Consider the following 17,712-nt stretch of genomic DNA (forward strand, 5'->3'; position numbering starts at 1 on the left):
ACCTCCACCTTTGAAGAAGAGAGAGACCGTTTTGGGACTTCCTGGACCTAGTGCTGCACCATTGTCTAAGGGACGCGCGAGGGCTAGTGCCGTGACCGGGACGTCAAAGAGGAAGAGGGGTGCTAAGACCAAAGAGGGTGAACCTTCGGGGTTGTTGTCGCAACATCGCTCCAAGGTTTGGTTTCGATTTATCCGTAACACCCTCCTTTTTTTTGTATTGCGGTGATCCTTATCCTTTATTTCGTGGACAGTTTATGTCGTTGATTGATGGGATGCTTGGTGATTGTGGATCGGAGGTCGTGCGTCTGTCGAAGGAGCTAGTGTCGTCGCAAGAGGCATTGAAACATACTGAGGCCATGTTGCAGACCATTGAGAATGCCCATGCCGCCCAGACGTCCCAACTCGAAGTTCGAATCGGCGATCTCGAGCATGACCTCGGGAAGACCGCGAGTTCGTTGCTCAAACTGAAAAAAGAGAAGAGGCACAAATCATCAGAAATTCGTCATCTCCAACAAAAGATCCAGAGCCACGAGGAGAAGGGTGCTCGCAGGTCGACAGAGACTGCCGATTCCCGTAGCGATTTCTTCGCTCGTCTGACGAGGATGGCCATTTTGTTCGAGTCCTTGATAGCTGTCCGTAAGAGGGACTTGGCTTTGGCTAAAATCGAGGGGAGCTTGAGCGAGCTTGAGCTGTTTAGAGGTAACGAGGCCCCATCTCTAGATTTAGAGGAAGCCAGGCTGCTGACTTGCAAGGAAGAGTGGGCGGTTTCCGATTCTCGCTGGTCTGAAGTCCGCTTGCACCCTCGTACCAGATTCGGAGGGCTCGGAGGATCAGGGCAAGGCAGTCGAGGACCGCGAGGCTGGCGCGGATGAGGCAGGCAGTGTTGGTGTGACCAAGGGAGGCGACAGCGAGGCCGTTCCTACTTTGGGTGAGTCTGAGGATGAAGGTGATGCTCCGGGGAGCGTCTAGGTTTATCGATCCCTTTTGGGATTTTTATTTTGTTTATGTTTTCGGCCGCTGTGAGGCCATGATGTATGTTTTGGGACTGGCCGTTGGTGGCTTTGAATCCCTGCCCTTGTTAGGGCTTTTTGTAAGGTGCTTGGCTCAATCTATAAAAAACTTTTTCGGTTTATTATAAATCGATAGGACTCCGAGTTTTTTCGAAGTCAGAGGATGAAGGAGCGAGTTGTCGTCTCATTCCTTGTCCTTGGATGATCACCGTATCCATCGTCTGTTGAGTGCGCAGCTTTTGTTTTGTGCGAGGACTCATGAAAACATATGGACCCAAGTGAAGAGACAAGTTTTGGGAACTCATATCATGGTGTTGATATTATGCCTTTGAGATGTCAAGATCCAGTAAGACTGGGTTTAGGGCAAGACCTAGGTTTACTCTCGGACTGAGGCTATGCGATGACAAGTCGGCTTTCATTTTGCCTGTTTACAATTTCTACCTGACTCGTACCGTTTTAAAATACGCGAAGTGTTATCGGCTTATATGATTTGTCTGGGTACGAATCGAGCTACTTCTGTTTGGAAGTGCTAACCAAAATTTTGGATTTCTTGTATAGCGCGCTATGTTATCCTTGTCTGATGTAAGAGAGCCTATCCTTTTGAGGGCGGCTAGTGTCTGTTTAGGACGTTAGGGTTCGTTTGTTGTGATCAGCAACAAAGAAAGGATGCCTTTTTTAGAGGCATTATGCCGTTTAGAGGCGTGTTCATTTGCTTTGGAGACGAGAATGTCGTTTTCGTAAGTGTTGGAAAGATCGCAACTTCCAGCGTGTTGCGACGTCTCGCGGTGCCGGAAGTTTGATCCTTTTCTTTTGGTACCGCGTTTTTCTTGCGGGTTTTTTACCAAGGATGCTTCTATGAACATTCGTGGGTTTGTCGGTTTTAGCGTGGTAGCTAATTGCTTTGATTCAGGCGTTTTGGGCAAGTCTTGGACCGCCGTTCTAGCCGTTTGTCAGATAGTGGACTTTAGCGATCGTAGCGTTGCATTTTTTTTTTTTGTAAAAAGTTTCGAAAAGATCAAGTTTTTGGAAGTTATGGGAGTATACGAGTATACGTACCCACTCCCTCCCCCCCCCCCCTTTTAAGATGGGGGGATAGTTGAACTCGCTGGGCGAGCTGCCTACGTACCCTTTTTCTGGGGATCAAGCCATCTCGTAGTTCTTTGGATCCACGTTACGATTAGTGGTAGTATTTCTTAAGATGCATCCCGTTCCAGGTTCTTTGGATCTAGACGTCCTGCATGTTTGCGATTTGGTATGATCCTGGTTTGACTACCTTTATCACCCTGTATGGACCTTCCCAGTTTGCTCCCAGTTTTCATGCGTTACGTTCGGTAGTGTTTTGGAAGACTTTGCGAAGGACCAGGTCGCCTTCTTTGAACCTGCGATGGCGAACGTTTGAGTTGTAGTATTTTGCGGCGGCATGCTGGTAGTTTTGGATTCGTATGAGAGCTTGATCTCGCTGTTCGTCAATAAGATCGAGTTCGTCCAGCAGCATTGCGCTGTTAAGATCTTCTCGTTCGGGGAGGAATCTTCCCCGTACTCCGGGGAATTCTACTTCCGTGGGGATCATGCATTCAGTTCCTTAAATAAGGGAGTAGGGGGTTTCGCCCGTAACTCGTCTCGGGGTCGTACGATGCGACCAGAGAACTCCTTCGAGCTCTTCTGACCATCGCCCCTTTTTGGCGTCTAAGTGCTTCTTTAACCCGTCGAGGACGGTTTTGTTGATGGTCTCCGCCTCGCCGTTGCATTGCGGATATCTGGGAGTTGACTTGGTCAATCGTATTTTCCATTTCTCGCAGAATGCTTCGAACCGGGTAGAGATGAATTGAGACCCGTTGTCCGTCACGATTTCGTAAGGGACTCCGTGTCTGGTGATGATGTTCTTCCACACGAAGTTCTCGACTTGTATGTCTTTTATACTTGCGTAGGAATCTGCCTCTACCCACTTAGAGAAGAAATCCGTAAGGACCAGGAGGAAGCGTTTCTGCTTTGAGTTATGCAATGGCCCGACGATATCCATGGACCATCGCATGAAAGGATACGAAGACGAGATGGATGAGAGAACTTCCGCGGGTTGATGGATTGTCGGTGCGTGCCTTTGGCATTTTTCGCACTTCCGTGCGAACTTCTCGCAGTCTTTGATCATAGTTGGCCAGTAATAACCATGGCGTTTTATTTTTACGGTGAGAGATCTTCCGCCGGAGTGGTTCCCGCATGATCCTGAATGGACCTCATCCATTACTCTTTTCACTTTTCCGCCTTCGGCGCAGGTCATGAGTGGGCCAGAGAATCTCCATTTGTAGATTTCTCCCTCTACCGTTACGTATCGCACAGCCTGGGTCTTGATTTTGCGGGCTGCCCATTTCTCGGTGGGAAGCGTTCCGTTTATTATATACGCTCAGATTGGCTCTAGCCATGGGCTGTCGCAGCCATATTCCGTTTGACCCATGTTTTCCTCTGGTGGGTCTTCGATTTCTTCCGCATCTTTGATCTGTGCCCTGATCAGATTAACGACTACCGGTGGTCCGATGCTTGGATGCTCAATAAACTCGACGGGAATTACCCGCCTTAGTCCTGGATCCGAGCTCGACGGTAGTGCGGCTAAGGCGTCCGCCTGGGTATTCTCCGAGCGGGGAATTCTGGTCAGGGCGAAATGGTCGAATTCTTGGGCCAGGTCTTGGACAAGTTTTAGGTACGCGTCCATCATTTCGTCCCTTGCTTTGTATTCTCCGCTGTATTGATTTGCGACTAGCTGAGAGTCACAGTAAGCGTGGATGTTGCAAATCTTCAGCCCATGGGCTAGCCGTAATCCCGCAATGAGGGCTTCGTGTTCAGCCTCATTGTTTGATGCGTGGAAATCCAGCCGGAACGATTGTTCCAAGATTTCACCGGTCGGCGACGTGAGCCGAATCCCGATTCAGGATCCCTGTTTAGACGATGATCCATCGACGTGAAGGATCCAAGTTGAATCTGGTTCCGTGTTTGTCATATCGCCTGTGGGTAACTCTACCAAGAAATCCACCAACACTTGAGACTTCGCGCACGTCCTTGGGCAATACTCGACATCATACTCGCTCAGTTCGATTGCCCATTTCGCGAGTTGTCCTGACTGACTTGGACTGTTCAGGATCGTGCGCAGCGGGAAGGTGGTGAGAATTACTATGGTATGGGATTGAAAGTACGGCCTGAGCTTTCTCGCAGAAGTTACTACAGCGAGGGCCAATTTCTCCATCAGGGGATATCGCGTCTCAGCGTCTAGCAAAGTTTTACTTATGTAAAAGATCGGTCTTTGTTCGCTGCGTTCTATGCTGCTCACTGCCGTTGAGGAGACTGCAATATACAGGAAAGGGGTTCTCCTTCTACAGGTTTTGCGAGAATAGGAGGAGTGGCCAGGTAATGTTTCAGCTGTTGGAAAGGTTTTTAGCATTCCTCCAACCATTCGAACTTCTTATTCCCTTTCTGTGTGTAGTAGAAAGGAAGACACTTATCCGTCGATCGCAAGATGAAACGGTTTAAGGCCGCGACTCTTCCGGTCAGCCTTTGGACTTCCCGTTTTGTCTTTGGCGAGACCATTTCTATTAACGCGTTTATCTGTTTAAGATTGGCTTCGATTCCACGGCATGTGACTAGGTAACCGAGAAATTATCCCGACGCTACCGCGAATCTACACTTCGCAGGGTTCAGTTTCATGTTGTGGGCGTTCAGCCTTGCAAACCACTCCTCCAAATGGGAGACGTGGTCCTGCTCGTTAAGAGACTTTACGAGCATGTCATCGATGCATACTTCCATAGTCTTGCCGAGCTGTTCTGAGAACATTCGATTGACAAGTCGCTGGTAAGTAGCGCCTGCATTCTTAAGACCGAAAGGCATTACTTTGTAGCAATACGTTCCTCGATCGGTGATGAACGCGGTTTTCTCACGATCATCGGGATTCATCATGATCTGATTGTACCCGGAGAAGGCGTCCATACATGACAAGAGTTTGTTCCCTGCTGTTGCTTCGACCAGTCGGTCGATGTGCGGGAGTGAGAAACAATCCTTTGGACAGGCTTTGTTGAGATTGGTGAAATCGACGCATACTCGCCATTTGCCGTTTTTCTTTTTGACTACAACCGGGCTAGCGAGCCAGTCTGGATACCTAACTTCTGTTATTGATCTGACTTTCAAGAGTCTTTCGACTTCTTCGTTCACCACGGTAGCACGTTCCGGACCTAGCTTCTGCCTTTTTTGCTTGACGGGTTTGTAGGTCGGATCGATGTTAAGCTCATGACATGTTATGTCGATATCGATCCCTGGCATATCTTCTGCGGCCCAAGCGAATGCATTGAGGTTCTTTTTGAGACATGCGATGAGCTCTGTCTTTAGTGGCTCACGGGGGTTGGCCCCAATCTCGGCGCATCGCTCCGGAGAAGATTCGTCAAGACAGATCGAAATTACCGGTTCGAAAGTCAGTTCGCGCTTCCCTTCTAGGGCTTCAGCCTTTTGAGATTGCCAGAAGACTTCCAAGTCTCGTTCTCGGGCGTTCTCATTGAGATTTAGCTTTCTTTTCTTTGTATGGAAAGTTTCGATTGCCAAGTTCTTTCTTTCTAACTCGGCGGTGAAACACACTTGCGACATCCTGCGGTCTCCTTATATAGTTTCGATTCCGCACGGGGTTGGAAACTTAAGGCACAGGTGGAATGTCGAAGGGATCGCTCGCATGGAATTAAGCCATGGGGTACCGACGATCGCGTTATACGATGTTGGGCGGTCGATGACTAAGAATTCCGTGACTTTGTTGATGCTCCCGGCTTTAACGGCGAGGTTGATCGAGCCGAGAGTCATGGTGGCATCTCCCGAGAGACCGAATATCGGACTGGATTGTTCCGTGATGGCGCACAGGTCGATGTTCATTCTCTCGAGAGTGCTTATGTAAATAATATTGGTCGAGCATCCGGTGTCGACCAACACTCTTGCTATGTCGATGTCCTGGATCGTCAGCTTGATGACAAGGAGATCGTTGTGGGGTTTGGCCTGTTCGGCCGTTGCCCGGTCCTTGAAAGAGATGACATCGCTAGCTACTGGAGCGGACATCCTGTATCTTTTATCGCTTAGTGATTTTCGAGTTAGAGAATTCGTCCCCCCCCCCTCCTTCTAGCGCCAAACTGTGAGAACCGAAATTCACACCGTCGATTTTAATGAATAAATTCGGAGGAAAACCAAGTAAACCCGATCTTCCCTGAAGGTCCGAATTCTCTGGGTAATCACTTTTATGGATACAAAGAAAAGACAAATAACAAGATAAAAGTAAAAGGTCGTTCAGAGGCGTTTTATTAATAAAGGTGTACGAATACAAGATTTCTCCGAGAGGAGTAGAGCTACGCTAACTGAAATAAAGCAGAACAGGAAGGCGGCAGAACGTCCTAGGTCGTGCCTTGCTAGTCTACCCACCTAAGTTCTAAATTCTCAAAGCTAGCAGAAATCTCTAAGTCTAATTCTCGGATCCCTTTTTCTTCTGCTCCTCTCCTCCTTGTATAGTCAGTAGGTCGGTGGCCCATCTTTCGCCTTTAGGCCCAAGTCCATCTTTTTTGGAAACATTCCATTTTTTCCGTCGATCATCATAATTATCTTCGAACTTTTACTTTATTTTTTGGAAACTTGACATTTATCCTATCTTCGGGAAATAGGATAAACCGTCATAGCTTTGCTTGGCCTGAATCCTTAAAATCATAAATGAGTCCGTGGATGCGTTTCAAGCCCTTGAACGTTTATACGATTTCTCGGAAAGACTATCTTTCTCGCAAAGTAAACCGTATAGCCTAAAGAATCGATGTCCAAGTCGATCGTTCTTGTCTTACACGATACATTTTACGAGGAAACAAACCTTCTTAATTTTGATCGTAAAACTTCGAGGATAACTCCAATCGAGATGAACTGAGAAACAGGAGGTTCGTAGTTAAGACGACACAACCATATGGAACTCACGGGGACTATTCTAAGTCGGACAGGCCGGGATTAGATTGGTCGCGCCGGCACCCGAGGCCATGCTCCCGCCGGTGCCCGGGATCACGTCGTGCGTGCTCCCGCCGGCGCCCGGGGCCGCGTCGTGCAAGTTCCCGCCGGCGCCCGGGGCCGCGTCGTGCGAGTTCCCGCCGGCGCCCGGGGCCGCGTCGTGCGTGCTCCCGCCGGCGCCCAGGGCCGCGTCGTGCGTGCTCCCGCTGGCGCCCGGGGCCGCGTCGTGCGTGCTCCCGCCGGCGCCCCGAGCCGCGTCGTGCGTGCTCCCACTGGCGCCTGGGGCCGCGTCGTGCTTTCTCCTGCCGGCGCCCGGGACCGCGTCGCGCGTGCTCCTGCTGGTGCCCGGGGCCACGTCGTGCGTGCTCCCGCCGGCGCCCGGGACCGCGTCGCGCGTGCTCCCGCCGGCGCCCGGGACCGCGTCGCGCGTGCTCCCGCCGACGCCCGGGGTCGTGGTCGCGCCCATCTGTTTCCGATCTTTCTTTCAGTCATTGTTTCGCGGAAAGTCTGTAGATAGGAAATAATCTTGGCCGTCAATTTCGAGATAACCGTTTTTGACCCCAACATTCACTACGACCTCAGGGTCACCACGACCTCAGGGTCCATAAAACATCCGGGTTCAGTACAACCTCAGGGTCCATAAAAACTCCGGGTTCACTACGACCTCAGGGTCCATAAAACCTCCGGGTTCACTATGACTTCAGGGTCCATAAAACCTCCGGGTTCACTATGACCTCAGAGTCCATAAAACCTCCGGGTTCACTATGGCCTCAGGGTCTATAACATAACCTCAGGGTTCAACACGACCTCAGGGTCCATAAAGAATCCTCGAGTTCAGTACAGCCTCCGGGCCTGTAAGGAATCTCCGGATTCGAAAAGGTCACCTAAGGATTGATTAAGGACTTCCAAGTCTAAATAACCTGTGGGCCTAATAAGAACCTTCGGGTTCAAGGATTTCCGAATCTTAATAGCAACCTTCGGATTTACCAAGGATCTCAGGATTCAAAGGTATCAACCTCCGGGTTCGAGGTATCAATCGGGTTTAATCATGGTCCCAGGACTTAAAGATTAAACCTTAGCACTCAGAAACCTCAGGGTTCAATAAAACAGCCTTCGGGCCTAGGTAAGGAACCTCAGGGTTCAAGGCCTTTGGAGCTTCCGGGTTCTATGGCCCAAGAACCTCAAGGTTCAAACCAAGCTAGAACTCCAGAGTTCTAAGCAAAGATCTTTCATTCCTAAAACTAAAACTCAGGTTTTTAATACTGGATTACAAGATCTAACGCTTCCTCAATGATTTCAGGTTTCAGTCAGTTCACTAATAGGGCACAGGTCCTAGATTCTGACATCATTTCAAGGGTCCAACCCTTCCTAGAAACCTACATAATCTTCCAAGCGTCCTTCCGCCTCAAAGACACCATGAAGTCTTCGCGATCTGATCTAAGTCCCTCGACTAACGACGCGTTAATAGGACCCGAGTCCTAAATCCTAATATCCTCCCAAAGACTATGTTCTTTCAAAAAACCTACGGTCATTCTACGCAACCACGAATGGCCCCAATAAGGAGACGATCTTGAGAAGTTGCGGAGGTGTGGATTCAAGAGACAAGAACGGCAGAATAAAGGCGAAAACAATAAATATTATTAGCTATCAAAGGTCCTTATTCAGCAACAAAATCATCGAAATCCGGGAAAAAGCAACAACATAAAGTAAGAAAAACATAAATAGTGCAAGATGATCAAGGCTACGGCTCCGGATGAGACGATGCCGAGTGTTGGGGAAAAATATCTCGGTGTTATTTCCCCCAGCCTCCAGGCAGGACCCAGACCTTCGGGTCCCCGAAAATAGATACCTCGGGTCCCTGCCCGAGGGATCCTCCAGCCAGGGTCCTGAACCCCGCGATAGGGTCCCTGAACCCGGATCCCCGGATCCCTAAAAATAGATACCTCGGGTCCCTGCCCGAGGGATCCTCCAGCCAGGGTCCCTGAACCCTGCGATAGGGTCCCTGAACCCTGCGATAGGGTCCCTGAACCCTGCGATCGTGTCCCCACGACTGGGTCCCTGAACCCTGCGATCGGGTCCCTGAATCCTTCTCCCTTCCGATAAATAGAAGTTTTCCGACAAGGTGAAATCTTCCATATTTCCGAATATGGAAGAGATTAACCTAACCTAGGCGGCTCCTAGAAGACTATATAAGGACATCTACTACCCCATACGGCGGGATCGACTTCTTGAAGGCTGAGAAACTAGGGTTAGACGGCTAGAACTAGGGTTTATGCTCAATGCTTGTAATTTCTCTTGTTCTTGTTCAGTCTAATCAATAAATCTCTCTTCAAGCCTTTATTCTTACGAAATACTCTCTAAACACTCTTAATCTCTTACGAAATACATACAAAACCCTTGGGTTATCTCCTCATCCAACGTTCCGTGGTACTCACAAAGATCCTACACAAAAATCCCCTAACATCGAGGGGAAAGCGCCAAATCCACCTCCTCCATTCGCCAAGCCCCGATTAGGCCCTCCAACGGGCCCCCAGCGATTGACGTTTCTTCCCGACCATTCCATCACGAGCTCCCGACGAGCTTGCTCTCGAATCCGCTGAACGGTCAGAGCATGATGTGCTAACACTTCCCGAAGCTGCTTACGAAGGAAGAGAACCTCTTTGTGAGGAAGAACACGCCGGCGTAGATCGAAGGACCTGCTGCCCCTAGCACTCCTCGAGGTCGAGGAAGTTGCAACCGAAGAAACAAAAGGAGATGAGACACATGGTCTTCTCCTCTGAGGTCTGGTTCTACAATACTCATCGTACACTGATGATATTGAAGCCCTGGGAATCCCGTCTGAAATCAATATAACAAGGGGTTAGAATCAAGATCATGTCCGTCAAAAGAAAAGGTCATCTCACCCCAAATATGGCTGTGGCGTAAAGATGTCTGACTCATCTGGAACAGAATCCAACGAAACCGCCTGGGAATGCCTTTCGCCAATCTCGCCAAAGTCTCGCCAGCATGGAATATCGGCCGAACGACCTCTGCGAAAACCCAATATGAGACAAAGCAAATAATACAAGATCTATCCCGATAAGAAGAGGAGAAACGTACCGACAGACCGCCAGAAAAGTGGATAGCGTGGAGCACCATTAATCTTCATGAACACGTACCTCCTGTTCCAGGAGTCGTTTGTGGGGAAGCTCCCCCGGACGCCCCTAGGAGGCTCGTCTACCAAAGGTTCACCGTCCCGAGACCAGATCTGGTAAAAACCCTTCTTGCTCGACGGGGGAACAAAGGAATAGGAATACAAGATTTCAGGCAATCCAAAGAGAATGCTGTGGAGTTCACCCAACACCTGAATGGCCATCAAAGTACGCCATGTTGCAGGCTTAAGCTGTGAAGGAGAGAACCCGAAGTATGATGCTACTTCTGCTATCAAAAAAGGCATAGCACCTCTAAAACCCGCATCCAGATAAGCCTCAAAAATAGCTATCTCGCTCGTTCCCCCATCGGCGGCTCGTTCGAATTCATCCCCACATCTTAACTCCATCGTGTCAGGAAGCAAATATCTCTGGCGGATTTCAGTTAGATCCTCTGTCCCAATATCCGATTTGGGGCCGTCTTCGTCTTCATCATCAAAAGGACGAAAGTGACGTTGTCGCAAGGGAGTCGTTGGAGAATCTTCACTACCCACTCTTGAAGTCATTCCCGGGGTCAAGATAGGAGAGGCGAAGGGATCACAAAACAAACGCTGGGGTCTAACATGTCCACCAACACGAGAAGCTGGGGATGTCCCTAGGGAAGCCTGATCGTTTGCCATTTGTCTCGGCAAGGGTAATAGGTCTGGCTCGGGTCTGTGATTATCCAAAGACGCCATAGCATTCGTATATATACCTGAAGAGGTTTTCCATTTAATTCGCGAAAATGGAAACAAGGATCGACGAAAAGGATACTAGTCGAGAAAAAAGGAAGGAGCGGAAATTGGAAAATCTCCCATATTCCTTTATCCGGAAAATTTCCAAAAACTCCCTCCAAGAGGATCTCACCGCCTTAAAACCTCCCGCAACCAGGGTTTTATCCTCGTTTCCTTTTTTGCGAAGCCCACTCCACTCAAATGACCTTATGCGAAGGCCTGTGTACCTAGTGCCTTCAAAGGGGGTCATCCCTTCCTGTTCTTCATTTAAAAAGGGATCACAACAAGGACCTGAACCTCCATGAGAAGCTATGGTACTCCAAATCTCGTGAAATCTTCACTTCGACCTTTAGCAAGGTTCTGGCCTATCTCCAGCTCTAGAAAAGACTACCAAGATCCAATAATACACGTTATCCCTTGATTCCCACGAGAAAATCAAGGAATAAGGGGCAAAATCATCGTCCGAGTGTTGGATCGTTTCGAGGTGGCGATAAACCAGCTGAATTCTCTTGCCATTCAGCACCTTATTGGAATCCTGATCCTGAGCTACGAGCATGGTCTCTCCCTTTCCGTTGATCACGTTGAAGCGCTTTTGAGGCTACAGCTCGTCAAAGATAAGGACAAGTATAGGCTGGTCCCTCGGAGCTTCATGTCGGTGGTTAAGAGGTTCATCTCCAACTTCAACTCGTGGAAGAAATTTTTCTTCTTTGTTCGTATAGACGCTGCGTCTGTCGAAGAGAGTTGTATCTCACTACTTCAGAGGTTGCCGAATTATCGTCCCTTCATCAACCCGCTGGCCCCGTTCCCCGAGGATATCATTGAAGTGAGGGACCTTCTTAGGAATGGTCCGTTTTTCTGGACTTCCTTTACGCTGAAACGAGTTCAGAAGGCGCTAAGGTTTGTGTGTCCCGATCCTGCGAAAGCGGGGAACGACTCCGAGCCCGATGATCAGAGTCCCGACGCTGCCCCCACTGCCGCGACGGAGTGGAACTCTTCAAAAGGGAAGGATATCGATCTTGGTGACATAGAGTTTTCGATGGACGATTCTATGCTTCCGGGATGGGATCCAGACCTTGCTTATGGCGACGGAAGCGGTTCTAGCGAGGTTCCTATTCCGGACTTCGATGATTTCTTCGCTAGTCTACCCTCGGGCTTTGATGCTCCTCCACCTACGAATGAATCAGGGAGGCCAAAGGTTGTCGCGGAAGGGTCTCACATTATCAACGGGGTTAGATTTTTTTGAAATTTTGTGATTGCCTAGATGTTTCTTTTTCTGCTTATAACGTGTTAATCGGTTTCGCAGGGCCTTAACTTGCTTGGCTCGGCCATTGAGGCGAGCCATAGGGAAGCTATGGTCTATCGTTTTAGAGCGGAGAAAGCGGAACGAGATCTCGCCCGCGTGCAAGGCGAGATGTTGGAGTGAGATGCGCAACTTGCTCGCGATCATGCGCGGGCTGTCTGCAAGGCGGAAAGGAAGGGAAAAAGGGATATCGTCAAAGTGATGAAGACTCGTGCCTCTCAGTTCAAGGTAGAGTATGGGAACCTCAAGGATGCCTTTACCTCGGTGGGCGATTTCCGTGAGTGCCGTGGTTCAATTGGAGGACGCAAGCCGATAACTACGTGTTCGAGAAGGAAATGAGCTTTATGAAGAGCGGCATGAATGAACATGCTCACGCTGAGGCGCTCACTCCCTCGATCGACAGGAGAATCCAAGGGTTCTGGGATTCCATCCCGGTTTCCCCTGATATTGAGGAGGTTGCGACCGGGTTTCCCGACGGTGGCGAGGAAGTGGATCGTCCCACGGATGCGTTTGGCGCTTTGTTGTCCGGGGACTTTTACTTTGGACCATGAGAGGTGGAGTGATCATTGAGAGGGAGGTGCTTGTCTGTCCGTTCTATGTTTGTGTCCGAATGTGACCTTTATTTCGAGAGATTGTATGGGCCTGTTTTGGCCGTTTTATTGTTTATCGGGACTGGCCGTTGGTGGCTTTGAATCCCTACCGCTTTACGAGGTTTTATATATATGATGGATGTTTCATTTTGAATTTTCCTAAGTAGGTTCGAAGTGAATATGAGTTGTCGTCTCATATTTAATTCTGATGGGACGTTCAACCTGTTGGTTCGTTCGTGACTTTTCGTAGAAAATTACTTATTCTTACGATTTTCGGGAACATTGAGATGTGAACGGAGAGACATGGTTTAAGATCTCGTATCATTTAGATATCATGTCTTGAGATGTTTGAGACCAATGCGATGGGTTTAGGGCAAGATCTAGGTTTACTTTCGGTTTAAGTTTGTGCGGTGACTAGCCGGCTATCGTTTTTCCTGTTGCGATTTCTTCCTGACTCGTACCGATTTAAAGTCCGCGATAGGTTCTCGGCATATACGACTTGTATGGTACGAATCGAGCATCTTCTCGGAGGCAATTTTTAAGCTAACTGGAAGTGTTAAACCAAAATTTCGGATTTTTGTTATAGCGCGCTTTCGTCCTTGTGTTGAACGTTTGAAGATCAAAAGAGTGATCGATTTACGTTTGTTGAAGACGGCTGGCGTGTTCGTCGGGGCCAATCGACGAACGGGGTGTAAGGTTTTGGTGGTCGCGTTCGGATAATTTGTTCGTATCATCTTCGAATTTTAACTTTGCGACGTCTCGCAGTTGTTTCGAGGACTATACGTGTATGTTTAAAGGATGTTTATATACTTACGATTTTGGGCCGGATGAGGCCGCTGACAAGAGTCTTAATGTTTCTAGGCGTGTCCTGAAACTTTTTGCGTTAACTGAAGCTTAAGCGTTTTCGATAAAAAGGAGTAATGTAAATTGTAGTAAAAGCTTTTGGAATTGTTTTTTAAAAACTCGATTACAATAATGCATATTTTCCTATGTGGGAGTATATGAGTATACGCACCCACTCCCCCCCCCCCTTTTTAGAGAGGGGGATAGCTGAACTCGTCTTTCGACGAGCTGCCTACGTACCCCTTTCGAGGATCAAAGCATCTCGTAGTTCTGTTTCATGCCGCGAGCGTTTTTACTCGGCGGTAGTCGCCGTGCTGACCGCCTTGACTGTGTTGATCGTGGCCCGGTCAACGTTATTTTCCGGATGTCCCGGTTGAGTTGTAGCGTCGGCTTCGGACTCGTGTTGAGTTTCAACGTCCGATGCGTTTGCGACGGCATACGATATTAAATCGTCTTTCCTAGGGGCGTTTTGGCCAAAGATTGATCTATCTTCGTGCGTTTGCGATTTACGGTTGCAGAAGTCATGATTTGCCTTAACTTGTGCTCTGCAAGGAAGCATAGCCGCGACTATTTTTGACATCCCCAGATAGCCACGGTACTGCCTGCATGGCGTTGAGCCATGGGGTCCCCATGATCAAGTTGTAGATAGCAGGATGATCGACTACCGCGAACTCGATGATTTTCGTGATCTCCTTGGCCATGACCGGCAACTGGATTGATCCAAGAGTCGTTGATACTTCGCCTGAAAAACCCGTGAGCGGTTTCGGCGTCGGAATTACTTCGCCGAGTTCGATGCTCATTCGATTGAGAGTGTCGCGGAAGATTACGTTGACTGTGCTTCCCGTGTCGACGAGTACCCTTCCAACTTCTAATTCTCGTATGACGAGATCTATGATGAGCGGATCGCAGTGAGGTTGATCGATGCCGCCAGCTTCCTCCTTTGTGAAGGTGATCGAGCAATTTTGGCCATCTCGAGGAGGAGACCATGTGGGCCAGTTTGCGCTTGACTCTGCCTTCCGCTGGTAAGCCTTGATGGCCGAAACAGTATCGTTGCAGTATTGCGATCCCCCGATGATCATGTTGACTCTGCGACGATTGTTATCATTCCCCTTGTCGTCCGGCCTCCTGCCGCGTTTATCCCTAGGTTGGTTTCGTTGAGGAGATTTTTCTGCGGGCGGATTTCTGTCCGTTTTTGGAGGGCGATCGGAATCGAGGATGAGATCTTTAACGCTGGTTACTTCTTAGAGCTCTCCAGCGAGTAGCTTCGCGGCCAGCCTTGCTCCCATGATGATATCACTCAAATTACCCTAAAGAGTGTTACTCTCATCAAAAGAGGTTCAGATGTAGTACTTAGGGATCGAATCCACAGAGACTCTAGGATTACTCAACAGACTTAAATAATTAGAAATGAAGATAGACTAAAAGGTTTTAATAGTTTTAAAAGCAGTAAATGATAAATCGGAAACAATATTGAAACGATAGATTGAATTGAAGTGGTTTCAAGAATGTGAAAGCAGCTAGATTCAGGTAAATCTCAGGTATGAAATGTATGCACTTAGTTTAGACTAAAGGGTTTGATAGTTTTTGGACTAAACAATGATTTGACCGGATAGGTTATCTTCGCTAGATATCAGATCTCAACTGTCGTATTTTAATCTCGAGAGAGTGTCGATCGATGTGACTTGATGTACATCGACCGATACACCTTTGTAACGATCGACCGACAGAACGATAGTTGCGTCGATCGATGGTTATTCTGGCGAGCTTTGCGAACGGGTTTAACTTGTTCTCTAACCTTCTTAGACCAACTGTCGTTGCGCCTGAGTTAGTTAGATCACGCAAGTGGGTTCAGACATTGAGGGGAAACGGTTAGTTAGACTCAATTAATCCTAAGATCTAAAATGAAGGTGATCAATCTCAATTTTAGCATTAAGTTCACAAGCAATGAAAGAACAATCAAAACACCTTTTTAATAGTCATATTAGCAGTACATAATTTCAACCATGGTGAGAAACCTAAATCTAACAATTGGTTTACTCAAACATATTCATGAGAGACAAAGCCATGATGGCATGAAATAAACTCAAATGAAGCATATAACACAAATAGATAGAGTATTAGAAATAAAAGAGTTCAAGATCTTCTCTGTTTTGCAGTCTCAGATCTATCTCTCCAATCCTAAGCTCTTCTAATGGTAGCCAAAATGCTCCTTCTCCAAATTAGGTCTTTTTGCAAGTGTCTCCTAAAATGATACAAAACCCTAGTACATATAGCCTATCAGGCGGCTAGGGACTTAAGTTGCAAATAATAGATCTTCTGGGAAATGAAATCTTTTAATTCGCGATCACACTCGTGTGACTGGGCATCGATTGATGCACATGTATGTTTGTCGATCGATAGTAAGTGATTATGATCGACCGATGTTGCTCTTCAAGCATCGACGATTTTCCTTGCGTAAAAGCATTCCAAAATGTCCCAAAAGTATCATTTCCTTCCATCACGTGAATAAACCTGTAATTGCTTTGAAAAGACTCTAAAACATGATTAATACATCTTAAAACTTTTATATACCATGTATAAAAACGGGTGAAAATCATGGTATATCAACTCCCCCAGACTTATCCTTTGACTTGTCCTCAAGTCAAACCAGCGGACAGTCTCTCTGGAAGAGGGTTGAAAACATCAGGGACTCACGGATTTGAAACATTGAAATTATCACCTCTATAATATTGCATTCCACATCTAAAAGTTCCTTCTTACAGAAATACATTATGCAATATCCTAGCTTAGCAACCATAGTCATCTAGCCAACAATCTTAACTAATCTTATCATCAATCTCCTCAACCAACCTCATTTCTCAATGTAAAAAGTGTAAGCTTCCTATGTACCGTTGGAGCCATCATTGATGTGCGGCAAGGGAAGATTGATCTCCATCTGAGGGACATATTTATGCAGTTCGAGATGGAAGAGCTGATGAAGAAGCCGATGTTGGATGGACAGACCTTCGAGGTGGATGAAGGGATTGATCCGCTGCAGCCTCGCGAAGGGATGATCGAGGAGATTCTTACAGAAGATCCACTCGAGCTTGCACTAGTAAGAGCTGAGGCCGAGCAGAGTGTCGTGAACATTGACGCAGATGGGTATGCTAAGATGCTTGACTCCGCAAGGAGTATGGGAAGAATGGTGGCGAGTCTAAGTCTGGGGGAAGAGAGCAACCAGGACGAGAACACTCCACTTGGAGCGACCCCTTTACCGAACTCGCCTGTTCCGCCGAACCTACCTGATGATCCCTGGAGCGAGTTGAAGGCTCCCAAGGTTGAGCTAAAACCCCTTCCCAAGGGGCACAGGTATGCTTTCTTGGGTCCGAATTCCACTTACCCTGTCATTATGAACGCTGAACTCAAAAATGTGAAAACTGCATTGCTTTTGTGTGAGCTTAGGAAGTATCGTAAGGCATTAGGATATTCACTAGCTAACATATTTGGCATCTCGCCTGATTTATGCATGCATAGAATACACCTAGAAGATGAATCAATGACTTCTGTTGAACATCAGAGAAGGTGAAACCTGAATCTAAAAGATGTTGTTAAGAAAGAGTAATGAAACTTCTTGAAGCGGGTGTGATCTATGTCATATCTGATAGTAAGTGGGTTAGCCCTGTTCATGTAGTACCTAAGAAAGGTGGGATCACTGTTATCACAAATGAAAAGAATGAATTGATGATCCCTACTAGAACATCAAACCAGGATGAATCGCGATGTAAGAAGCTTGATTTTGATACATAGAAATAGGTTTTGTAAAAATTAAAATTACGATGACTTAAAAAAAAAAATCATTTTATTATAATAAGATTTTTCGTATTGAAGAAATTATTTTAAAATTCGTTTTATTTTACTTTTCTTTTGTCATCATTTGTTTTATTTTAATAATAATTTTAAAAATCATTTTATTATAATAAGATTGTTTTTTGGTTTGTTTTGACCTTTTTAGTTAGGATTTGAATAAATGAAAATTAACATTATGCGAGTGGAAATATTTTAAAAAGGAAAAAATATGATTTTCTTACAATTATCTTT

At 47.2% G+C, this 17,712-nt stretch overlaps 1 protein-coding gene across 1 annotated transcript; it reads right to left on the reverse strand.

Annotated features, from left to right (window-relative positions):
• Positions 1-6,984: 6,984 nt before the first annotated feature.
• On the reverse strand, positions 6,985-7,467 carry LOC125590343 (circumsporozoite protein-like). The gene has a single exon (XM_048763878.1). It carries the CDS (start codon positions 7,465-7,467, stop codon positions 6,985-6,987), a length of 483 nt encoding a protein of 160 aa, XP_048619835.1.
• Between the last annotated feature and the right edge of the window lie 10,245 nt (positions 7,468-17,712).

Source organism: Brassica napus, chromosome C7, assembly GCF_020379485.1.
Source record: "Brassica napus cultivar Da-Ae chromosome C7, Da-Ae, whole genome shotgun sequence".
Lineage (NCBI taxonomy): Eukaryota > Viridiplantae > Streptophyta > Magnoliopsida > Brassicales > Brassicaceae > Brassica > Brassica napus.